We start from the raw sequence: 26448 nt of genomic DNA on the forward strand, positions 1-26448 counted from the left end.
GATCACGACCCGAGCCGAAGGCAGTCGTCCATCCAACTGAGCCACCCAGGCGCCCCAAAAGATTTCTTAACCTCAGTGAGAAACATTAAGCTGTCTGCCACATGCCTGTCCTCTTGGACGTTAATACTAAAGAAAGGCACATCACAAACTGAAGTAGAGGGAGAAGTCCAGTGAATAGTCTAGATTCTGTTTTCCTGTTTTTATTTCAGTTTTAAAAATACCTCATCAGACCCACTCTCCAAAAGAAGAAATATTATCTATTCTGAGAAAAGATATCACAACACTTTCAACTCAGCGCCTAGAAACCACAGTCTTTCCAATACCTTCACCTTCCACGTCCAATAAAATCCTCAGTCCTAAATTCTGCTTTTAAATCCTCTCTCAAATTTAACCCTTCTTCATTTCCTAAACTTCATGTTCCCATCTTCTTTTCAATCCCACAGTTAAAGCAATTTCCCTTTCATAAGCTCAATCTTTACCTCAACACCTGAACCTAGCTCTCCAGACTCTGACTCCAGCACACTTTCCTCATATCTTGGTAAAGTTCTGAAAACCAAGCTCTGTAGTTAGTGTGTGGTTTTAGGAATTCTTTCCATGGATGCTAAGACGTCAAGTCAAATCCATTTATCTTACTTCACAGAAGCATTTTATAAGCAAGAAAACATTCTGCACAAACTCCCAGAATGCTATATAAGAGAAGGTACTCGATATTTGTGGAATGCATTAAGTATGCAAACAAAAATACCTCCTTATATTTAGACAAATATGACTGCAACAGAGATTCCTTTTGTTCCCTCGGCCTATATTTTTCTTTAATGAAAAAAAAAATCAAAGGCATAGCTAAACCAATCACGTAATACCAAACCTAGCTGAATCCTATTTGTATTTATGAGTTAGTAAAATTAGGGTCTTAAAAAGAAACAAACAAACTTTATCTTTAAAGAATAATATGAGAAGGCAGGGGCTCAGAAAAAATAATATATTATTAGTATTCTTTTATCAGTACTCTTTTTATGATATATAACCATTATGAGAGAACTATGGAAAGTGTTTACTTAAAGTCAAGATACAAACATAAGGTTCTGAATACTGATTTTTTTTTAAAGATTTTATTTATTTATTTATTTGACACAGAGACAGAGATGACAAGTAGGCAGACAGGCAGGTGGGGCGGGTGGGCAGCAGGCTCCCCACTGAGCAGACAGCCCAATGTGGGGCTTGATCCCAGGACCCCAAGATCCTGACCGGAGCCAAAGGCAGAGGCTTAACCCATTGAGCTACCGAGGAGCCCCTGAATACTGATATTTTAAATCAGGATTCAACATACACTCTCGAATAACAATCCTAATAAGTTCTGTCACTTAAACCCTATGGCTATTGTGATTATTATATATAATAATAATAAATTTTGGTCTCAAGTCTTAAGTCTTATAACCAATTAAGTAAAAACCTTTCACATCATTCAAAAAGTACAAATCTCTTTAAATGGGTAACACATTTAGTCAGTAAATACTATATAGATTAATTTCTTATAACCTTACCTCAGCATGGAAATCCCATTAATCTGAAATACAAAATAATCCATTTCCCAGGAATGAAATTTTAGGTCATCACTAACTCTTTACTATTTCCCACAAAAACTGTCCAAAAAACTTCAAAATTTGTTGTCTACAACAGTTCCTTTGGTTCCCCTTTCTCTGTTCTTGTCATCATGTCCTCCACTTGACAAAAGGTTCCCAAACACTGCTCACACTGGGGTCACATGGGGATCACTAAACTTTACTGCAGACACCTGGCTCCACCCCACACACTCTGACTTCATTAGAATTGGATAAGGCCTGGTTAATAGTGATTCTAATATGCAGCAAAGCTTGTACACCACTAACATTGGGAACTCTCAAAATGAAATTTGCCAATATTAGATTATTTTTAACCTAAAGAAACAGCCATTTCCCATGATTCATCCTAATATTTCCCTTCTATTCTTTATACCAGAACTTTTAAAAAATATTTATTTATCTGAGAGTGAAAGAGATTTAAGAGAGAGAGAGAGCGCACACAAGCGGAGGTAGGCGCAGAGGGGGAGATGGGGGAGAGAAGGGGAGAGAGAGGGAGAGGGAATATCTACAGCCAACTTTCCACTGAGTGTGAGCCAGACTTGGGACTTGATCCCATATGGGTGCAACTCACTAGAAAGAGGAGGATGGTGAAGGAAAACTGAAGGGCATTAGGTGTGATTGAGAATCCAGAAAGGACTGTTGATTGTTTTTTGTTTTTGTTTGTTTTGTTTTGAAGAGCCTCTAGCTTTGGAGTTCAACTCATCATCTTATTTCCTTTATAGTATCTGTCATACTTTGCAATCACCTTGTTTACTGCCTATCTTCCCTCCACTTACCCACCACCAGGCTAACCCATCCAACGCCCCAAGCTTAATCATCACCTGAAGCATTTATATTTGCTGACCTTGTAATCCCAAACTGGGGCCTCTATCAAGAGCCAGTCATCTCCAATCACACACTACAGGCCAGTGGGGGGACAGCGAGAAGATTGGGTAATGAGATCATTATAAATTCACTAATTACCCCTACTGGAAAACATCAAGGTGCCTGGTTTAAAGGCAACAAAAATTCGCCCAAGGTTTAAAAACAACAATAAATTCTTATGCAATACGTTCATGTATTTTTTAAAGAGCCTCACTCATCAATTTTACACTGGTTTTGAAACATCAAATGCAATCTAATTCAAGGCATGTTCATAACGCATGATCTGTTTTCTTGAGTCAAAGAAATAAAAAGAATTATTTGTCAATTAGGATTTATGGTTATTGCTTAGTTCCCAGTTTCATCAGATGCAACAACCTTTTATAACATCACGCAAAACTGTTCAAAATGCCTCTCTAAGCTTTTTCTCTGAGTCATTTCATGCAAATGGGCTGGTTAGAGTTTTACCACATTTGGAGAATATGTTTGGGTCTGGCCCAAAATTAAAGCTAAGCTATAAATACAAAATTCGCATTAGTGGGTAAGGCTCCTCATAGGGGTGGGAGATCACTCTCCTGAGCAGCAGACACTAAGACATCATTTCAGGACTTATAATTCTGACTAAAAGAAACAAGCCCTATGTATTAAGGTGCCAGATGCAGGAAGCAAACAATACTTCCAAATATGATCCTCAAATTGAAAATCACAAGAGCAGACATTCAGAGGAAGACATTGTGATCTGTGATGGAGCTGCTCTTTGCGGAGGTAGTTCCAAGTGGCAACACCCCAGAGTGAGAAACAGCAGGGATTTTTTTTTTTTTTTTAACAATGGTTAATAATTCTCCTGAGGGAAAGGCAGCTAGCTTTCAAATAAATCTATTAAATTTGTAAACTGAGAAATTAACATAAATCAGGGAATTAAAATCTAAGATATCTACAATTTAGTATAAATTATGCTTTAGCTACTTAAAAATCTGCTCTATAAAAAACATGATTAATGATGATTTTTGACTCGTGGTGTTACAGCATAAAAAGTGTATTATTTCATTTTATTTCTCCAAATCACAGCAGAAAAATCAATTAAGTTTCACATACATACATAGATATGTGTGTGTAAAAAAACTGCTTTCAGGCTAAGAAGCTGATACCATAATAAACTCTAAATTTATCAATTTTGCATTTTCTGCTTCACTATAAAGAATCATACTGCATCCCAATGAGTAATGAAAGCAAAAACAAGCCCCAAGCCTACTATACTATAAAAATTTACTTAGCTTAATCATAACTACCATCTGCCAGTGGGAGGGAAAAGCTTCTGTGAATCAATTATTATCCAAAGGCAATATTATTTCTTAAGGAAGTGAAAAGTCACGTTCACACATGTAGATCAATACCTTTCCAGGGACCCGGAGACTCTCAATGGCACCAAGATCACTAAGGCTTTCTGGAGGGCTTTTCAGACCCTTAAAAAAAGTAATAATAAAAAGAATTTTAATTATGCTACAGAACTGTAAAATGACAGAACATACTTATTAAAATAGAAATCACCATTTTAAAAATAGAAAATTTCCAGCTTTAAAATATACAGAACATATATTCTAAAAACAACTGTCACTTAATACATATAGTACTACTATTAAATCAAGTAAATATGTACTTTTGGAAGTTCAGATGTATTAGATGGCAGCTTCACAACTAATGACTGAAGTCTAACTTAACCATGGTTTAAAAACAACCAAAAGAAAAGACTATTGGGTGACAGAAAGCATTATGGAAGCACTTATATATTAATCATTATCAAATTAACCTGATAACAAGGACCAAGTATCATGATTCTCTAATAAATACACCAACCAGCTGAGCTAATCAAAGACTTTTAAATAATGCTAATTGTTTAATTAATACATAAATACCCTTGATTCTACCAGATAATTTCTCACCAATATACCCAATTTAACTGCATAACTGGAACTTAAATCTCACGTCCTACTGCTTTCTACCATTCTTTAGTTCCCGGTACCCAATAATTTCTACATTCAAATCAACTGAGGAATTCTGAAACTCTCATTTGAACCAAGGAAAGTTATCAAGACAGAAAGAAGTTACCAATCTCATTTTCTTTGAAAGCCTCTTTTTAAATATGGGCTATTCAAAGCAGATACCTAAAGTTCCTGTAATATTAGTCTGTAAACAAAATTAGTTGGTACATAAATTTGAAGAGCCTTTTTGTCCTTTAGATACCCTATATTGGCCCTTTGATGTCCTCAGTAACCAAAACATAGGGCATACTTAGGTTAACTATTTGAGACATATAGCAGAACTTGCTTCTTTTTAAATTATAGAGCTATGTATTTTATCTTTCCTATTACAAGATATGACCAGTCATAACTACAATTTTTTAAGACAAGGTGCTTTGCCTCACCCCCAAGTATTCCATTACTCCCAGGACACTCCACCCAGGTTTCTCTCACTTTCATTCTCTCTCGTATTCTTTCTCTCTATCCCTCTTCCTCTCCCTCTCACACAAACACATACACACATACACACACACATAAATACGTACACATACGAGTGCAAACTTCATAATTTGATTCAAAATCATGACCACCCCAAAATATATTTTTTTAAAATATAACTGCCATGCCCTTTTTAAAAAAAGGCTTATTTGAGAGAGAGGAAGCCTGCACAGGGGGAGGAGCAAGGAGAGAGAGAGAGAGAAAACAAGTCCCAAGCAGATTCCACAGAGTGCAGACCCCAATACAAGGCTCGAACTCACGACCCTGAGATCATGACCTGAGCCAAAACCAAGGATGCTTAACCTTCCAGCGCCACCCAGGTGCCCCTGCCACACCTTTTGAACAAACATTTTTAAAACTATAGATGTGTTTGACCAATCTAACAGAAATTCTTGGGGGATTATATCACAGGTAATTTTCTTTCTCCCCAGAGCTACTCGATAAAGAAACCAATGCCTGAAATGTAAAGAAGTAATGTATGCCAATACATAGGAAAAGGCCTTACTCCAAATGAGTCACCCCATACAATAATAATTTTCTACTTGCATATGGCAATTTTCCACCAAATGTACAAAATAGAAGTAGTAAAAACTGGAAACCATATTACATGTTAGGAAGTAGGGGAGCTCAGTGATTCAGGGAATGGGCTCTGTAGTCTTGAACCACTTGTCTAACCTGCCTATCTTTATGTTCTAATGAATACGACAATAATACAGAGGCCAATAATAAGTAATAACGGAGATAATGTATGTGAGAGGCCAAAATCAGTGTCTAGATATAGCAAGCTTTCTTTAAGGGCTAACCATTATTCTGAATATTATTACTGTAACCACAAAGAAATGTTTCTCTTTTGTCAAGACAGAAATAAAGAATTACACAAATGTTCAGAGCATATCTGACATGTGTATTTTAGGATTATAGATCTTGAACCCTTTGATTAGCAATTTTATAAATTTCTACTGACAAAAATGAAGTCACGATTTTTATCCTCACTTCCCTAAAGCAGTTAAGTCATGGTTAAAACTGTGGTACTCTGCAATTACAAAACTGAAACTTTCGCTGTAATCCTTAAACATTATTGATGTTCTTTGATATTTGGTATCTGTTTTAATAAATTTCTCCAGTTTAAATTTATACAAAATTCAGCACACATAATACCTGCCTCTGCACTTTATTTCTTTGCTTGAAGCACAGTAACATTTCAGACTACTTCTGTTATGCCTACATGAATCTTCTATGTCCATTGAGGAGACCAGCAACTTATGTCCCAAAGATCAAAAGGAGCATGTGAGGTGGTTTCTGCCTCCTTCTCTTTTTCAGCAAAATTCAACATAGTCGTTATTCTCAGTCCTCAACTTCTCTTGAACCCTAATCAGGCTTTCCTCACCCACTACTTCATGAAAAGTGCTGCTGTCAAGTACCAGATGACAGTCATTGTTTAATGCTGCTCAGTCCAAAGGCTCATTCTCACCTTCTGCCACCTGTCTGCAGCACCTAACACAGCTGATCACTCCCTTCTCTTTTAAATTCTTTACTTGGCTTCCAGGACCCAGTCTACTTGGTGGTTCTCTTTATCCACTATGTATCCAACAAATATTTACTGAGCATCTGATATGGGACAGGTGATCTCTGAGATGCTGCAGTCCTCCCTTACTGGCTTCTCCTTCTCAATCAGCCTCGCTAGATCTGCCTCTTTCCCTAACCTTTTAAAATCGGTATCTCATGTGTTGCAAGTGTGACCTCCTTTTTATATCCACACTCATTCCATTGGTGATCTTAGCCAGTTCAATGTGTTTGTAAGTCCCAAATTTGTATCTATATCCTGTGTTTCTCCTCAGAAACTGAGACTCTTAGCCAACTGCTTATGTTATCTAGCCACTTAAATGTCTAAAAGAGGCCTTCATATGAGTAAGTCTAAAAACTTTCTGCCTTCCTCTGTTCCTTCCTCAGCCTTACCCACTTCATTAAATGGCAATTCCAATTGTTGAGGCCAAAAAATCTGGACTCAACCCTGACGCTTCTCCTTCTCTCGTAGCCCAAATCCGATCTGTCAAGAAAAACTGTCGACTCTGTATCTACAGTATACCCATGATCCAGCCTCTTGTCAACCCTTTCACAACTAACGCTCTGGTTAAGGCTCACCCATTCTCTCATTCAAATTATGGCAACAGCATCCTTATTGTTCTACCTGGTTTTGCTCTTTTTCCCTCTTCAAATTGTCCTTTTAAAAGAGGCCAGAAAGATCTTTCTGAAGCCCATATATGTAAAATGAGATCAATCCCCTGCTTGCTATTTCAATAAAAATAGAAGCCTGGCTTTGCTATTAGTGAGAAGAAAAGTAGTAGGAGATGAGGTCAAAATGAGGTCCTGGGTGATCTGGCTTCCTGCTCTCAGCCCTGTGACCTCATCCAGACCTCATTTCCTACTGTTTTCTCTTCACTTACTTTACTCCCCCTACACTGGCGTCAGGCTGTTCCTCAGCCATGCTTCTGCCACAAGGCCTCTGCATTTGCTCTTCCTTCTACCCGGAATGTTGCTTTCCAAATATCCACACGGTTCACTTCCTCACTTCCTTCAGGTTTTTACCTGAATGTCACCTTCTCAGTGAGGCCTTCCATGGCCACACTATTTAAGGTTATAAACGATCCCAACTTGCCAACAACTCCCAGGCCTCCCTAACTCCTCTTCTTCCTAAACATTAATCCCTATGTTTGCCTGAGCACTTGTCTGTTTTGTTCACTGCTGCACCCCCAAACTTAGAATAGTGCCTGGCACATAGTGCTCTGTAAACATTTGTTGAATGAACTGAAAGAACAGAGGCCAGCATAATAGAGAAGGCTGAACAACAGAACTGATCTAAATAAAGAGTGCTAACAAAGCCCACCCTCGCACTCTTTTCCAAACCAAGATCCTTGCAGAGCTGAAATGCCAAACACCTAAGCTGCACAGACTTTTCATATCGCTCCACCATAATGATATCAGCAAACTCTTCAGCCTCACAAAAAAGAAAAATCTTTGTGTACATTTATTTGTAATACTACTATATTTAACCCAATAATAGAGTACTAAATAAAAATCTCCAGTGTTACTCTAGGCAGTACTCTACTTTCATATCTCAAAGATTAATGAAATGTGTATTAGTAATGATTAAACATGTGGAAATCAAGCCATAAACAAACATAACGAGGATGACTTTTAAAATCTGTGTAGGGGCGCCTAGGTAGCTCAGTCAATTAAGCATCCAACTCCTGGTTTTGGCTCAGGTCATGATCCTGGGATAATGAGATCATGCCCCAAGTCGGGCTCTGCACTCAACATGGAATCAACATGGAGACTCTCTCCCTCTTACTCCACGCTCCCCCATCCACCCACTCGAGCTCTCGTTCTCTCTGTAAAATAAATAAATATAGCCTTTAAAAAAATCTGTGTAAAACTCCTAGTTTTATCTCACTTTTTACACAGTATGGTTCCAGCTTTCTGTATGTGTTCTTAGGTTTTTTTCTATACCAACTAAGCACTGATTCGACCTTCTCAAGTCCAATAAGCAACTGACTGAGGCTGAAGTCACCATTTTCACAATTCCACTACCTTCAGGAGACCTCTGTGATCAAGCACTTCCTTGATAAGACCCAGGTGTGTTAACTCCTTTATCTCTTTTATCTTCATCATATCATATGAACATCAGCACCAGGCTGACCCCATGAGATCCATGTTAGTATTCCTATATTAAACATGTGGAAACATGGGGCACCTGGGTGGCTCAATGGGTTAAGCCTCTGCCTTCAGCTCAGGTCATGATCTCAAGGTCTTGGGATAGAGCCCCACATCGGGCTCTCTGCTCAGCAGGGAGCCTGCTTCTCTCTCTCTCTCTCTCTGCCTACCTCTCTGTCTGCTTGTGATCTCTGTCTCTCAGATAAATAAATAAATAAAATCTTAAAAAAAAAAAAAGATGTAGAAACAAATTCTCTAAAAAGTTTGGTGACTTCCTCAAGGTCACATAGCTATGGCAGGATGGAGCAGGACCTAAACATCCTCAAGTAACAAGTGGTATAAACCCTAACTCCAGTCTCAACAAATATGAGGGATTGTCACATACTTAAATCTTTTAGTATTCGCAGAACTTTCAAATTTTAGTTCCATGACATTAACAATATGATTTAAAAGGAGTATAATAATCATGTAGGACTCATGTGTTCTTCACAAGATATCTACCATCTGTAACCTATTCAGATTATATCTCAAATAAGAGTTTAATTTGGAATTTGTAATCTCCTTCTAGTCAACAAGAAGAAAACTCAAAATGAACCTTTCACTAAAAGATTATCCCCCTTATCTCCAAAGTTCTCAAAATTTTCTGATTTAAAACTCTAAATTATACTTCTCTCATATAAAGATAATAAAGAATGGCCAATTCTGGTGAAATATTAGAGTTGAATAAATAAAGGTATCTAAAACCAAGTCATAACCAGTAAGTGTGTTAACGGAAATGCTGACCCTTCTTCCTTGAAGGAAGCTGAGACATTATTAGGAAGTCCCTAACATTTATGAGATGAAATTAAAAAAAAAAACAGCCAAAGTTTTTATTAATGAATAATCACTGCAGTAAAAATAAAAGGCTACTATTTTGCCATAACAATGATTTTTTTAAGTATCATTTCACACGCATTAACTTATTAGCAACTCATATTAGAACTGTAAGATAATATTAAGAAAAATAATTATTATTCCCATTTTCACATCTGGAAATTTAAGCTACAAGGTTTGTGAACTTGCCCAAAGTCATGGAGCTACCCATTCTGTCTTCAACTCATCCGTTTTTTTCACTCTTTCCAGTCATCTCTATTGCACAGACCTCACCTCCCTACTCAAGCCACCTGCTCACAGACGACACATATTCTAGAAAAAGGGAGCCCTGCAGGGTAGCGGGGGCTGTCACTGGAACGATGGCAAGAAGGAAGGGAGACAAAGATAGCCCTTACTGAAACTTGCTCATTGACCTTATCTAAAGGAATGTTTCTGGGACGCCGCTACCTGCCTGAGCATGGCTCAGATCACGGTGGCTCGGTGAATTTTTTAGGGTGTGCCCTGGCTTCCCCGTGCCCCTGATACCTGCCACCAGCCATACCTAAGTTCTCCGCCAGCCCCAGCCCAGAGAGAGAATATCTAGGCTCCTCTACCAGCGCAGACGAAGGAGGCCTTTGCTTCAGCCTCCGCGACTTACCTGTCGGGTCATAAGAGATTTTATTTTTTGCATGTCGAAATCGTTACGGTGGTACCCTGCCTCAAAAAACTAACATATCACGCCGAACCACCAGACAACTGGCTCGGACACAGGGAAGCCATAGTGAGTAGTCACGTGGAGCGGCTGACTCGGGTCATCCTTTCCTGCGCTGAGTATGCTGGGAATTGTAGTCTCCCGGCAGCCGCGGACACTGACAATGAAGAGAGGAGGACAGTTCAGGTACTACATTTCCCAGGAAGCAAAATAGCGGACGCTTCAGTTAAGCCTGCGAATCTTGTTGTTCTGGGTGACCACGGTGACCGCCCGTCTTTACAGAGGTACTTGCTCTTGGTCACCCCGCTTCGGTAAGGCGAAAACTTACCTCATAGGTGACCGGGCATTGAGCGACAGGACGAAGCACTGAGAAGACAGTTTAGAAACCGGACTGACGTGATTTCCCCCTTAGAGTGTAGTGGAGGAAACCCAACCTGGGCGGGGTGGGAGGATGTGGGACTGACGTGACAGGAACTCAAGGAAAGGCGCTCTTCCAGAAGTGACCTGGGAACCTGGGACGCTCCAACTGGCTATGAGCTTTGAGGAAAAGTGCGGCCCAATAGGCGTGTGTCCAGGGCTAGGGCTGTTCTTCCTCCGTCTTGACATCCACTGCAAAAAAAACTGTAAAACCCAAGGTTTTAACCCGCACCTCATCTAAGGCAAGTTGAGATAGAAAATATAACAGTAAGGAGACAGGACACTTTCAAGTTCTGATTTCAGCGTTTAGGAGTTTAGTTAAATTGGGGAAAGTAATAGGAGAGGTGTTCCGGGTTTGATTTAAGGAAGAACTTTCCAGGGGCGCCTGGCTGGCTCAGTCAAGCGTGCGACTCTTGATCTCAAGTGTTGTGAGTTCGAGTTTCCTTTCGTTGTAAATATTACTTAAAAAATAAAATCTCTAAAAAGGAAGAGAGAGAGAGAGAGAGAAACAACTTTCCAATTATGACAATGCTAGGGGGACAAAAAGCAATCCAGAATTAACAACAGGTAGCATTTATCAAGAGCTTACTACATGTGGAGAACTGTGCTAATCGCTTTACATATATTATCTCATTTAGTTAGCCACACAAGCATCATATAGGGTTGTACAATTATTCCCAATTAATTTTTTTCTTTTATTTTTTTCAATGATCCCCACTTTAAAGATGAGGAAACAAAGGTATGGAGAAACCAAGTAACATGTCTATGATTACTGCAACATGCAAACAGAAACTAAGGGAGTGATTATGCAGGTGTTGTTTTAAGTAAGGGTCTCATGTATGGTGTTTAAGTCGTGAAGTATGGTGCCAATATTTTTTATTAATTTACATTTAATTAATGTTTGTTAGAAAACCCATGGTTTCAAATATTTGTCTTTGGACAACTGAAAAAGTGTTCAAGAGTGTCAAACTAATGAAAAATATTAGGTAAACCATAGTATGGGTCATAGTAAGATCTGGCCAAAATAATAAAAGTGGTTTGCAAATGATTGAAGTTTGGAGGATATTATATAGAGGTTATTTCCAGTTCTGCAATTCTGTCATTCGAACTATAGTCTTGTCATTTGTCTTTGTCTCATTTTTACAAATGAGTTTGTAATATTTGACCTAAGATTTCATAAGGATAAATGAGATGATGTATCTCTTCTATCTCTTCTATCATTGTGCTTAACAATCGCTTTTGAAATTATATGTTTACCTATATGCTTCTCTGTAATTTCTAACCCCATAAAATATTCCAGGCACTTTTGGGCAATCCTAGTTTAGTTCATTCTCTGCCTGCTCTAGTCTTTATTGCCAGGCAGTTCTTATTATGTGAAAATATTTAAAAGTCCTTGAAGGGGTGCCTGGATGGCTCAGTCAGTTAAGCATTGGACTCTTGGTTTTGGCTGAGGTCATGATCTCAGGATCATAGAGTCAGGCCCTATGGAGTTGTCAGGCTCTGTGATCAGTGCAGAGTGTGCTTGAGATTCTTTCTTCTTTCCCCACCCTCCACCTCAGCTCCTCCCTGTGCTCACTCTCTCTCTCTTTTTCTAAAATAAATAAAATTAAAATTAAATTAAATCTTTAAAAAAAAAAAGAAGAAGAAGAAGAAGAAGTCCCTCGGGCACCTGGGTGGCTCAGTCATTAAGCCTCTGCCTTCAGCTAGGGTCATAATCCTAGGATCCTGGGATCAAGCCCTGCATCAGGCTCTCTGCTCTGGGTGCGTGCTTCTCCCTCCCTCTGCCTGCTGTTCTCCCTGCTGTGCGTGCTCGCTCGCTCTCTCTGTTTATAAATAAATAAAATATTTTTTTAAAAAGTTCATGAAAGCATCAAAAGAAACAGAAGCTGCTGACTATATTAGCATATAAAATGAAACCCAATTCAGTTTTTAGTTATTAGGCACTAGGCAGCGCTGTACTATGCACTTTACAGTAGTAACAGAGTTTTGGTTGAAAAGCATATGTATATTAGAGCTGATGCAAGATGAGTAGTTCCCAAACCTGACCATTCAAATGCACCTGAGGAGTATACCATTGTTACTGGGGTTTTTTTAGGTTCTTTGTTTAAAATCTTCAGTGATTCCTACGGGCAGCAAACTCTAGCATTTCAAATCCATTCTTTAGAAATGAGAAAATTGATTCATCTAAGATTTCAAGGTCACACATTTTAAAATTAGAGCTTGAATCAGAACTAGAATCCAGATCCAAATTCAAAATTTCCCCCCCCATAATATAATCAATACACAAAGTTACAAGACACAAAAGAAAAAGCTTTTTTATTCCATGTATATTTTATCTTTTTCTGTTAGCCTAATGGGGAAAATTAATATGTTCTGTATCTATTTGACCCTGAAAAGTCAAGAAAGCATTACAACTTTGTTTTACTCTAATACTCTGAGTTTTAGTTTATTTCATATAAACTAAAAATAAATGAACAATCCAGTCTTCTAAAAGTTCAAAAGCTGTACCTATAATATTGTCTAAATAAACTATATTTTCTAATTCAACATACAACTAACATTATAGAAAATAATGGAGCCATACATGATGCATTTTTATCTTCCTGAACTAAACTAAACAAAACAAGCCTAAAACCCTAAAGAACACTTTTCAAAAGGTGAAGCATGGTATTTCATTTCCATTTTTCAAAAATGTACATAAGGCTTATTTAGGACTTTTACATTTGCCTGAAGGCTGTTGTGATAGACCAGAGCAACTAGCAGAAAGATTGGACGGCCTGCCAACGAGTCTTGAGGATAGCTTGCTGGATGATAGTCCCTTGGTAAAGGACTGCCAGCCCCACTTTTGCAGATTGAAGTGTCAGAGCTAAGAGTTTAAGTTGTTCTGATTCAAGGAAACAGTTTTAGCAATAAAATAGGATAAGAGCATATTGCTGATGGCCCAAACTAGAGGAGCCTCTGGAAACTTAAATAAAAGCTGGTTTGATTAGGAAGATACATTTTAAATCCTCCTATACATAAATAACAAAGCAGCACAAAGTTCTGTGGCCTCTCCAGAATGAGGTAACTACACTTTCTGAGCAAGCAGTAGCAGAAACCAAAACATAGGCTGAAGGCAAAGCGGTGACCTGGAGAGGAGCCCAGGAAGGAAGACTGCCGCATAGTCATTTAGCAGCCACATAGTAGATCCAGGCTTCTGAGAGGCAGCACTGTGGACCTAAGTATTGAACACCAGCACAGGTGTGTAGGCATGATCTCCGCTAGTGGCCTGCTCTTTGCAATAACCTGTAAATTGTAACCTTTCCTAGGATCTATCTAATTACAACATAAGACAGTGCTTCTCTCTCCAGTTCTAGGTCCTCACTATTCTACATTGACCTTGGCATTGGCATTTTGCCACCTTTCCAGTTCTTCTTACCATTCCAAAATATTCATATGCTACTAATAAATAATGAATGCAGGTATTTAAAATGCATGTAGTGCACCGCTTGCCTTATGAAACAAGACCAATCTTACAATTTAAACAAACTAGATAATAAATAGTGTGACTTGAAAAGTGACAAAAAAGCCCATCCCTCTCCCCACAAAAGACCTTTCCCCTCCACACACAGTGGCTTCTTTCATTGCTTGAAATTTAATCACCAGGGATATGGATTGCTTAAATTAATCAGTCTTTTCACTCTAAATGTAAATATAACTAAGATCAATAAACAGGCTCCAAAAGAGTATAGTAGAGCAGAACCCCTCTGTAGATTACAAGTCAGATGTGAGATATTGATGGTAGGAAATTTCTCATATAATAATAAAACACTTTAAGCCATCTTTAGCAATCGTGTAAAAACTGACAACAGTTGAAGTTCTATTTTAGCATTACCTTGTATGTCTTCCTGTGTAAACATCCTGAATTCAGAAATTACACCAGCAGGTAAGATTTTAATGCCTACCACCTGCCGCTAGAGGGCGCTTTGTTTTGGCTGTGCCACGTAGCACTTTCCCAAGGCATTTGGTAAGGATACTGTCATTTTTTCATGTTTTCCATGACATGAAAAGATCACAGCTATGATTCATTTGGGCATTTATTTATATAGTGTCAATTCTCACCTATGTTATAAAAGAAAGTACATTTTAAGTATAACATGAATTTGCCTAGGACCTAAAAACTTTATCATGAGCCAGCACTAGGTTTGAAAAACCCTGGAAAGAGTTTATTTTAAAAGGGCAATCAGAAATTAATATTGATTTAAAAGATGTGAGTGGAATCTATGTGGTATCTGTAGAATGTCTGTAATTCTTAATATATTAATATTGGTTTTGTGCAAACCAATGTTGAAATTCATATGCATTTCTTAACATCAACTGAATATCAGAAGACAGTGGCCAAGGAGCATTTGGGTTTTATTTCTGGGGGAACAACTTAACAAAAACACTAGTTAATCATTAGTGAGATGCTAAGGATCCATAATTAATTAGAACAGTTTCTTTATTTGAGTTGCCCAGAGCAAAAATAAACATTCAGCAGAATTAATTGAGGTTAATGAGGTAAGTGCTGCAATAGATGTATGTCCAAGATTTAGAGATAGCACAGAGAAAGTTGTGGGATAGTAATCACCTGGAAGTTCTTGCTGTTTTTCTGAATCATGGAGAGATTATAAAGTGGCCTCTGAAGAGGCCTAAGGTTTTCCAAAAGTCACTCACTCTCTTTGCACTTCTGGAAGAGTTGGGAGCCTTGCTGCAAAAAAAAAAAAAAAAATTTCCCAAACTTAGATTCTAAAATAACTACCATCCCTTTTATTTTTTTGACTTTACACTTGAGGAATAGTCTTTTTTCCCATTATCCTTGAAATCCTTCAGTAAGCCTTTACTGTTAAAAAGGATTTAGACAAAGAATTTTGCTGGATTTAATGCAGATTTTATTATATAGATTATGTTATATGCTTCGTGTTAGTATGTTTTTTGCATACTTTACATAGTGGCAGCCTTAGACTAGAGCCTTCTTGCAATAAGTGAAATTAAATGGGAGTTAACTTATAACTTAGTAAATTAAGTGGAAGTACTACGACTGCCTGCTCCCATGGCAGTGAAGAGATCAGGTTGAAAAGCTGTAGCCCAGGCACCACAGTAGAGACAAGAGCCTCTCTGGGCCATTGGTTTACTTCCTCTGTGCTTCAGCTGTGAAAATGGGGCTTCAGATATTATCTGTTTTCATTATAATTATGCATGGTCCATGATTCACTGTCACTAGGAAACACACCTGTGGTTTGCTTTTAAAAATAACAATCCATAGATTGAATAAAACCATGCCAGGTGTTTATAATAGAAAATACACACAAAAATACATTTTTAAAGATACTCAGGTGCTCTGTTTTGATTCTTTGATATAACTTTTACATGTTACTTAATGACTTCATGATGATTTGTAACTTTAGCAGATATATGAAATAGTTCAATTTTCATAGAAAAACAATTTTAATTTCAAAATAATGGCATAATTTTGCATGATAGGAAACCAACTTACTTTTTTCAGGAAGTTTCACAATATGCTGTTATTATGAAAGCATACTGTTTTTCAATAATGTCACCTAAAAGGATGTTTTCCTTCATGTGATTATTAATAACCAAGAATGATTCATGAGATATACTGACAATCACTGATAGTCTGATAATCGCAAAGAAGCTGTTCTAAAGTCATAAGCCTGTATTCTTGCAGAGTATATAACAGGTGTTCCCTGTGTCCTTTGTATATACACACTCATTCTGTATTCAAATCACAGAAGCAAGAGACAGGATAGGGTCTGTTACCTCACTGCTAATTTCCCTAGCAAATAAACCAGCAGCTGCTGGTCCATGAACCAAGTTACCACCGGGAACAGGGCACTGTATGCATGGGACAGGATGCTTTCATGGAGTCCTTCAGCAACACGGTTGGGGGCTTTCAGTGCAAAATATACCTCCTTCTCTTAGGTAAGGCACTGCATGAATTATGTTTCAGCTGTTTTTTGTTGGTTTTGTTTTTTGTTTTTTAAAAAATTGTGGGCATAAAGTAAATATTTGATTTAAGCAGTAGATTCACTCAAATAATTGAAGAACAGCTCAGAATTTTTTAAACAATAACACACTTTGTTCCAGCAAAGAAGCAGGAGGAATGAGGTTCAATAAACAGGTAATTGTGGTTTTCTTAGAATAGCAATTGTTGTCAACAGCACTCATAAAGAAAGAAGACTTTCTAAAAACCTAATGAATTTCTTTTCTTTACAGAGTTTATGTGTAAATTAACAGTCTTTGATGTATTTTATTTTGTCAAATATTCACATAGGCCATGAATTTGTGACCATTTCTAGTGAAACTTTTTAACAATTTATGAAAATGATTTTAATTAAAGATATTGTGGTAAACTGTCAATTCTGCTTCATTTTAAATTAACTTTCATGAAATGTGGAAAAAGGTAAGGTTCCAAAATTACAAAAAAATATTGTATACACAATAGGGAGAAATGTGTTAAAAAGTATTGTTTCTCCAAAATAACTTTAGCCTTTCTCTTTGCCCTGTGGTTAGTCCTATTACATTTTTTTCCTTGACTTTAGTCTTTTCTCCTCATTCTCCTCTTCATTCTTAGAGTTTAAGAGTCTTTCTCCAACATGTCCACTATTTTTATGTCATCTTTTTTTTTTCACCAGATATTCTCTTTTTCATTCTTCTTATTTATCAGTTTTAAAAGTCAAGTTTGGGGGCGCCTGGGTGGCTCAGTGGGGTAAAGCCTCTGCCTTTGGCTCCGGCCATGATCCCAGGATCCTGGGATCGAGCCCCACATCAGGCTCCCTTCTGAGCAGAGAGCCTGCTTCCTCCTCTCTCTCTGCCTATCTCTCTGCCTCCTTGTGATCTCTGTCAAATAAATAAAATCTTTTTAAAAAAAATAAATAAGTAAATAAAAGTCAAGTTTGTTTCTTATTTTATCTATAGTAAACAGGGACTCAAAAAAGTCTTTATTCTTTAAATTTTTAGAACAGATTAGCCAAATAAGCAATTTAAGTCTTAGTCTTTTGCAGTAGTTTAGAGCCTTGCTTTCACTGGTATCTTGTTATAGTTTTCATTGTAAGTGTGAATATTACGATATTACTCAAATGTATATGTAACGTTGTATATGTCCAATGTATTTGAAATGTTGATTTGTAATTTTATCTAAAAAGTGTTTGAGTTTCCTGTAGTTGGTGATTGTTCCAGTATTTATGTTGTCAAATTCAAGCCTACCTAGATTTTTAGTTTTTGAAGTTTTTAGAAAAAAAATCCAACAATTACCATGACAGACTTTTTATCTTTGTGCATTTTTCTGGGCTCTGAAAGTATCCTGTGTGTCAGTGCCCCCACTTTATTTTTAATTTTATAACAACAATGATGCTGTCATTTCATAAGTACTATTTTTGAAGCTGGCTTTAAGAAGAACTTAAAAACAATTTGTTTGAGAATTTAACTAAAAATTAAAATTACTAATACATAGAGGGCGCCTGGGTGGCTCAGTGGGTTAGGCCGCTGCCTTCGGCTCGGGTCGTGATCTCAGGGTCCTGGGATCGAGTCCCGCATCAGGCTCTCTGCTTGGCGGGGAGCCTGCTTCCTCCTCTCTCTCTGCCTGCCTCTCTGCCTACTTGTGTTCTGTCAAATAAATAAAAATTTAAAAAAAAAAAAGATTTAAAAATTACTAATACATAGAAATAGACTATTCCTGAGTAGTTAAAATGGTTATCCCTTCAGTCTTTCTTACACAAATTCACTTTTCTCCATTGATAGTATGCTGTAAAGACCATATGTAATGTGGAAATCTTTTTGTTTTTAGAATATTGGATATCTGATTTTCTTATTGAAAAAAAAAATCTTAAAAATTTAGAGGTCCAAAATGTAGTTTGTAAAGTCTTTTCAAAGTACAACTTCATTATTTCCATTTTCTCTAAAGATGCAGGAGTTTATTTTCAGTCAACAATAGTTGTGTTATGCTTGCTAATATCATACCTGATAAAGGGGGAGTAAATGCCAACTATTTTGAGGTACAGCTAGAGGTCACTTTGTGAAGTCTGATGTTTATATTCAATACAGTGAAACTGGTCTAGGGAGTCTTTTGTTTCTGGAATATAGATGAACTACAACATGACTTCCAAGTATTTCTAAACACTGGACATTCCTTTATAGTGCTATTGTTATACAGTCGAAGGGGGTCTTTAAAAGGGAAATTATTGCTACAAAGTTGTATGTTAGATTATTAATATTTCTCCATGTTAATATAATGCCTTACATGCAGAAAGTCTAAAAGTTTTTCTTTTTTATATTTAAAAAGTAGGTACAAGTGAATCTAATAATAAAATTGAATTTTTATGTAAGTCCAGTTATTTGGAATATCTAAAGGAAATTGAATTTCATCAATTTTTAAAATTAATTTCCTTAAGGTTTATTTGTTCCTACAGAGGTTGAGTTCCTAAAATCAATAGTTTTGGTTCTTTAGGTTTTCTCGTACAACTAGAAAAGAGAGCTTGAAAAATTCTCAAAATGAAGCTAATTTTTTTAAAGTTAATATACTACTGTATGACAGCATAGATTCATCACATCTGTAGTGTAAAATACAGCAGTGGCAAGAGAGTGTTCTTAAGATGTAGAGGAGATATCTAATCATCTGTTTATTTACCACAGTTCACTACAAGTAAGGATTACATCATATCAATAGGTTCTTTTCTACAAAATGAGGAAATTTTAGTAGCTGAGATAAGACACAGTATAAAGAAAATTACATTCTTTGCTGATACTCTTATAACTTGCAATCTATAATTTAGCTGATAAAATGGTATAGGCAATCTAAGGAAAAAGCTATTGTAATAGCTGTGCTATCTCTCACTGTCATACGTATATTTGAAAAAGCGTATATATTTGAAAAAATTAAATGATACAATTTCATATGATTTGATGTTATAAACATTGAATACATTCAGAGATTTTTTTTAAGATTTTATTTATTTATTTGACAGAGAGAGAGATCACAAGTAGTCAGACAGGCAGGCAGAGAGAGAGGAGGAAGCAGGCTCCCCACTGAGCAGAAAGCCCGATGCGGGCTTGATCCGAGGACATTGAAATCATGACCTGAGCCAAAGGCAGAGGCTTAACCCACTGAGCCACCCAGGCACCCCACATTCAGAGATATTGATAGCAGTGTATTATTTAAGGCATTATTACATGATACAGTTTCTAAAATAAACCAAAGAACTAGTTCACCCCACTTAAACAATTATTGTAAGTGCCATAAAAAGTGCTATTTTCTTCTTTTTTTTAATATTATCATCTAATGTAATATTTGCCCCAGGGGTACAGGTCTGTGAATCATCAGGATTACACACTTCACAGCACTCACCATAGCACTACCCTCCCCAATGTCCATCACCCAGCCACCCTATCCCTACTCACCCTGCCCCCCAGCAACCATCAGTTTGTTTCGTGAGATTAAGAGTCTCTTATGGTTTGTCTCCCTCCCCAGTGTCATCTTGTTTCATTTTTTCTCTCCCTACACCCCACGACCCCCTGCCCTGCCTCTCAAGTTCTTAATATCAGAGAGATCCTATGATAATTGTCTTTCTCTGATTGACTTATTTCGCTCAGCATAATACTCTCTAGTTCCATCCATGTCCTTAATGTTATTTTCTGCTAAAGTAGTTTCATTATTCCTGGGCTGCAATGTTTGTATTGTAGCTAACCTTGCATTAAATAAAATTTGCTTCCCAAAATCATAGACCTTCCAATCAGTCTTTTCATACTTAAGATTCAACATTCTGATTCAAGATCCAAAAGTCACCAACATTTCCATTCTAGTCATACTAGCACTCCATAGTAGTAAAGTGCCTCCCAACCATATACTATTAAAATTTTAGTTAATCTTTAAACTGCAACTACCAAAAAAAAATGTAGATGAAAAACAGTTCTTCCCCTTTTCCAAAAAAAAATAATAATAATAATAAATAAAAATAAATAAATAAAAGAGGAAGGGGAAAAAAAAAAAACCCAGCCCTAAACAAGTACTTCTGACTTCTCTCAAACAAGAAAATATTGTCCAGAATTGCGTTCAGGCTGTCTGTATCTACAGCTCACTGTCACAGTCAACTACTGAATTTTAAGTCAGCAGCCATGCAGCTTTTACCAGTGCATTCTCAAGACAATAATGTGGATCCCCACCATCCCCCATGGTTCCTTGGTAAAAAAAACATAGGGTCACCACCTTAGTAAAGGACATCCAGGGATTGTGACTTAAGCGGACTAAAACGTGAGACTCATTACCTCAAAGCTCTGGGAGCCCTTTCGATTAAATATGGGCCCTTTACCTTCAAAAGTAAGGTAGCTGCTGCCTGAGAAAAGCACCTCGGGACGTCAAGAACAAACATAAAGAGTAGAGAGAAACTTAGACCTCATCTAATATTACCCTCCTTTCACACATGAGAAAACCAAGGTCCAGAGAATTAGAATGACTTTTCTAAGGCCACTCGACTGGCCAATCATCATTTTATCCCAAGGGTGTGTCCTTTACTAAGACCTTGCATTTCAGTTAATTTTTAACTTTATCAAAGTGTCGAATACAGAAGTCTCTCTGCGTTTTATTTAGAGATTACGTTCTTAAAATTTCTTTCAAGGCAATTTGCAAGTGATGAATTTATGACTAAATGGTGAAAGTAGGACATGGAGGTCTAAGATCAAGAGTGAACCATGAAACCTCATAAATACTTTCATATTCACTGAAATATAAAAGGAGACAGCAATACACTTTGTAAATAGAGTGAAAATTACATTTGATGTTTCTTAAGTTAGTAATAGTGGGTATTAAAAAAGAAGTTTTTATTTATTGCTTACCAGGAATTTGTCAGGAGCTTCCTATCCAGGTTCAATGAAAAGCATTGACATGCATGTTGTTCTATGCAGATAATAATACACTAAGAGCAATCATCCTTTACTGGTCCCTCATCCAAATGCCCAGTGTCTCTCTCAAATTGTGACTTGAAGAACTTCACTCTTTTCTATTGGCCCCTGTTTCACATATCACAGAAATTACTAGGTTTAAGTCCTAGATTTACCTTCTCTTTTTTTTTCTCGCTTATGATTTCCTTGCAGAAACCACTACTCCTTATCTGAAATCCACTTTATCTCCTCTTTAGAATTCCCAGTACCAGTTCCTTCTTTTTTTAATGATTCAAACTAGAAACAACTACAAATTTAACATTGTTGCCCTTGCCAGAAAAGAAAACAGATGCAAGTCCTCATACCTTGTAACTCTTGTTACAAACCAAATCACTAAAATGAATGTGCAGGTACAGCCCATTATCAGGAAAAAAAAAAAAAAAAAGAAAGAAAGAAAGAAAAGAAAAAAAATACAGAGGCCATCACAAATACACACAGAGCCCAAGGAGACTATAAGACATATTTATTTTGCCCATAGAGTCACCTAATTCTTACTCCATATGGTCAGTTTTAGGGAAATATTGGGGAGCTCCTTCTCCCTCTAACCTCCTGTGATCTTCATCTTCGTGCTTTCTCCTGAGTTCTCTAACTTGTCTGTCAGACCCAGTCTCAGTCTCTACCAACAGCTAACTGAGGACCAAAATGATGGATATCTTTACTCTCACCTCTAGCCTGGGAAGTAAGAGAGATTTGCTGTTGGTAGAATTCGATTCCTCATAGTAGCAGACTACATCTCTCAGTTTCTCCAAAGAAATCATCACACAAACAGACCTTTATACCTTCCCGTTCCTAATACTGATGGCGATTTATAACTAATCACTTAGATAAAGCTTAAATATCCTCTTTCTAGTAGAGGTGAAAAGGGAAAACAAAGAAAACAACTATTTTACCTGAGAAAATTGAAATCGTAAGATATCTCTATTTGTGCTAAAATTTCTGTCTTTTCTTACCTTGGATTTTATTCCACCTTCACTCCTCTGTATTCAGCTTCATCAAGTTTTTTCTTTCTGGTGGATCATTTCAGTAGCTACAAACATAATGTTCAACATCTATCCAAAGAAACAAGAAAGAAAAGAACATTTTTCTATTCCCCTTCACAGCAAGACTCCCCATAAGTATTGTGTATACTCACTGTCTACAGTTTCCATTCTTTCTTTTTCCCCTCAATGTTTAAAATACTTCATATTTAAATTCCATTCTCTCCCCATTTTAAATATTCACATGCTATTGATAGTATATTGCTCCCTTTTAAAATGATGTCAAAGCAAAGGGCTTTTAATTAGGATTCCAGAACATAGCAGGAGGAGAACTAAGGAGGAGTCTCTTAATTGCAAATACATAGAAATGCTAAATAAAAAATTAAAATATATATCATGGCTCAAGGTAAAGATGTGGAAATCTCCAGGTTCCAGAAAATAGGAAGAAACCTACAGACTAGCTGTGACTATATGGATCCAAATAACGCAGGCAGGAGGTTGGGAGCCAGGACCATGCGTTGGGCAGAGCTCCAAGCCCCAAGGCCCTCCAGGCTCTCATTCTGTCCTAAGTCCACATTAATCAGGCCTTCATACCCAGTATATCCTTTCAGTATTGTCCCTTGGATGTCAAATGGGCATCTCAAATGAACATGTCCAAAACCGACTCCTAATCTGCCCCACAAAAACCTATTCCCCCTGTACTTCCCATGGTTAATTTATTAGTTGCCCATTAATAAATGACATTCCTTCTTCCATTTGATCAGGTCAACAATCTTAGAATCATTCTTGACTTGTCTTTGTTTCTTGTATTTCACCCCAATGTGTCATCAAATTCTATTAGTACCATCAGCCTTCCTTACAATATCTTTTACTACCACAGTGGTCTGTGGTATAAACATCTCTTGCCTACCTTTTTTTTTTTTTTTTTTAGTTTTTTTTTAAGATTTTATTTATTTATTTGACAGAGAGTAAGAGCAGAAGCGGGGGGGGGGGGGGCAGCAGGCAGGTAGAGGGAGAAGCAGGCTCCCCAATAAGCAGGGAGCCCAGTGTGGGTTTTGATCCTAAGACCCTGGGAACATGACCTGAGCTGAAGGCAGATGCTTAACTGACTGAGCCTCCGAGGCACCCCCTCTTGCCTACTTTATTGCAGTCACCTCCTTAGTGGTTTCCCTGCTTCTACCCCTATCTCAATCTATTCTCACAGTCATTAGAGTATACCTAAAGAAGAAGAAGAAGAATCATATCCCTCTCTGCTCACAAAACTCCAGTTTCATCCCCATCGCACTCAGGGTAAAATTGCCAAAGTGTTTGCCATGACCCTAAGACATTGCTGGATCTGGCCCCAGCCACCTTGCTGACCTGTCTTACCACACTCCTCCCCCTCCTTCAGTCTACTCCTTTTGCTGTTTCTTAAATACACCAATTCCTGCTTCTGGGCAGGAATGACTGATCATAAATGATAATGGTTCAATGCCATTCTCCTTGGGATATTTCCATGTAACAAGTCGTTGGCTAAAGGGAAAGACTTCTAATAATGGACTAGTAAGCCATTGCAGAAGACTTTGAAGGGAGATTCTGAGGAGGAAGTAGCCCTCAGTGTTTCTCAAATCACAGAGTTTAATTGGGGTATGATATATTCAAATACAATTTCATAATTTTTAGAGGTTTCTTGGACTTTAGAACTAATTATCTTTCCCACTTCTCTTTTCCCATTATTCTTTAACAGCCATTGATAATAACTTCTGCTTTTCCTTTTCATCTTGCCTTTAAAAGAAACCATTCAATCAACATAATCTTTGGGTGGAGTTTTTAAAATGCAGAAGGTTTCAGAGACAAATATTTACCTCTGCAGGTACTCGAATGGTCAGTATCTAGAAGCCTTTCTCCTTTGTAAGCATTATCACACGCTCAGATTCTCTCTGTGTTGTCCCTTAGATTATGAAATGTGGCTCAGCGTCATCACACCTTTCCTTTCCTTTGTAGCAGGTGCTTGCTCAGGACTAAAAGTGACCGTGCCTTCACACACTGTTCATGGCATCAGGGGTCAGGCCCTCTACCTCCCCGTGCACTATGGATTCCACACACCAGCATCGGATATCCAGATCATATGGCTGTTTGAGAGACTCCACACGATGCCCAAATACTTACTGGGCTCCGTGAACAAGTCTGTGGTTCCCGACTTGGAATACCAACACAAGTTCACCATGATGCCGCCCAACGCGTCTCTGCTCATCAACCCATTGCAGTTCACTGATGAGGGCAATTACATCGTGAAGGTCAACATTCAGGGAAATGGAACTCTCTCAGCTAGTCAGAAGATCCAAGTGACCGTTGATGGTGAGTCCACTATAAGAGACCTGGGCCACTGGGGAGCTTGGCAGTTAGTAACAGCTCAGCTTTAGGTCCTGGCTCTGCAACTTTGGGCAGATATTAATAACCCTCAAGGCCTCAGTGTTTTCAGTTGCACAAATTACATTATGTACCTTATGAGGCTTTCTGAATATTAAATAATACATGCATGTAAAGTGTATGCATAGTGCCCAACAAAAGGTAATCAAGCAATAAGCAGAACTTACTTGTTCCCCTGGAAACTATCAAGGATAAAGTTGCAGATAAAATACGATAAAGGATAAAATACGATAAGATGGAGGAAATTTTATTTTCTCAGTGTCAGTATTTGTCACATGAATAATTTTATTTGGATACACCATTTGGGGGGAGGATGAGACTTGCTCAAGGACTGTACTTAAATAACAATAGAAGTTGCTGGAAGTATCCTCTGAGGGATTATGGAGTCAGCTACATTTCAGACCTTTATTTCCCTTATTGAGGTATGTAAGTAACATGCCTTAAATATGTTATGTCCAAATCCCAACTTCTGATTTTTCCCCCTTAAACCTGATTATTTAACAGGTTATGACTTAAAATTTCTTCAGTTTTTAGTAAATGCCAACTCCATTCCATCAGTTACTCAGACCAAAACTTTGCTATCACCATTGACCACTCTTTCATATCCCATATTCAGTCTACAAGTATTCACTGCCAGCTTTACCTTCAAAATACAGAGTTCAGTCACTTCTTCTCACCTGCTCTGTCTGCTCTCTCAACCGCACCACCAGCTCCGGCCTGGCCTGTCCCTAATAGCCTGCTACCCAGTCTTCTGCTTCTACTCCCACCTCCTGCAGCTTTAAACCCTCCAATGGCTTTCTGTCTCATTTAGAATAAGAGCCAGAGTACTAACAATATTTTACAAGGCCCCACATGATCCCTCCCAACATACCCAGCTTCTCTCTGACCCATTTCCTATCTCCCTGATCACTCACTCACTCTTTTCTGACCACACTGGCCTCCTAGCTTTTCCTAGAACAGGCCAAACACATTTATACCTCAGGTCCTTTGTACTTGCTATTCAATCTACCTAGTCTGCTTTTCTCCTAGATGATAGCATGGTTCCTACACCTATTTCGTTTAGGTCTCAGCCAATATGTCACTTTTATCTGTGAAGGTTTTCCTGACCACGTTATAAAGTATAACTTCATTCCCCCAAACAGAAAGAGAGAGAGATTCCCCCAAATAGATATATAGAGAGAGTTACTCTCTGAGTTCTGCTTTATTCTTTTCATAGCACTATTTCTACCTGGATGTATTATATATTTTTATTTGATTGTTGGGTCCATGGGAACAGGAACTTTGTATTGTTTGCTGATTTGTCCGCAGTGCCTAAAAGCTGATGCTTGCCTTTAATAGGCACTCAGTAAGTGTGTGTGAAGTAAATGAGTGGAGACCAGAGAGATTGAGAGGAACAAAGGCAT

General features: G+C 37.7%; 2 protein-coding genes across 14 annotated transcripts in view; one reads left to right on the forward strand and one right to left on the reverse strand.

The window, feature by feature from the left end:
• Positions 1-10712, reverse strand: part of VPS50 (VPS50 subunit of EARP/GARPII complex) — a gene marked incomplete at its 3' end in the record, with an annotated part of 104804 nt that extends 94092 nt beyond the window's left edge. Inside the window, exons 1-3 of the mRNA XM_082692424.1 lie at positions 10600-10712; positions 10218-10428; positions 3875-3943 (exon numbers count right to left, since the gene is read on the reverse strand). Of these exons, the coding sequence (XP_082548550.1) occupies positions 3875-3943; positions 10218-10250 (102 nt within the window). The 5' untranslated portion in view covers positions 10251-10428; positions 10600-10712. The remainder of the gene's footprint in view (positions 1-3874; positions 3944-10217; positions 10429-10599) is intronic.
• The window catches only part of HEPACAM2 (HEPACAM family member 2), a gene marked incomplete at its 3' end in the record, with an annotated part of 61026 nt that continues 45097 nt past the window's right edge, over positions 10520-26448 (forward strand). For 5 of the 13 annotated variants that reach the window (XM_082693652.1, XM_082693654.1, XM_082693659.1 and 2 more), the window contains exons 1-2: positions 16501-16649; positions 24620-24973. In XM_082693652.1, the coding sequence (XP_082549778.1) occupies positions 16571-16649; positions 24620-24973 (433 nt within the window). In that variant the 5' untranslated portion in view covers positions 16501-16570. Of the gene's footprint in view, positions 10583-16492; positions 16650-24619; positions 24974-26448 lie in introns of those variants that run through there. The other 8 variants (XM_082693653.1, XM_082693664.1, XM_082693655.1 and 5 more) reach the window with 7 other exon arrangements.

This window comes from Mustela nivalis (genome assembly GCF_964662115.1).
Source record: "Mustela nivalis genome assembly, chromosome: 12".
NCBI lineage: Eukaryota > Metazoa > Chordata > Mammalia > Carnivora > Mustelidae > Mustela > Mustela nivalis.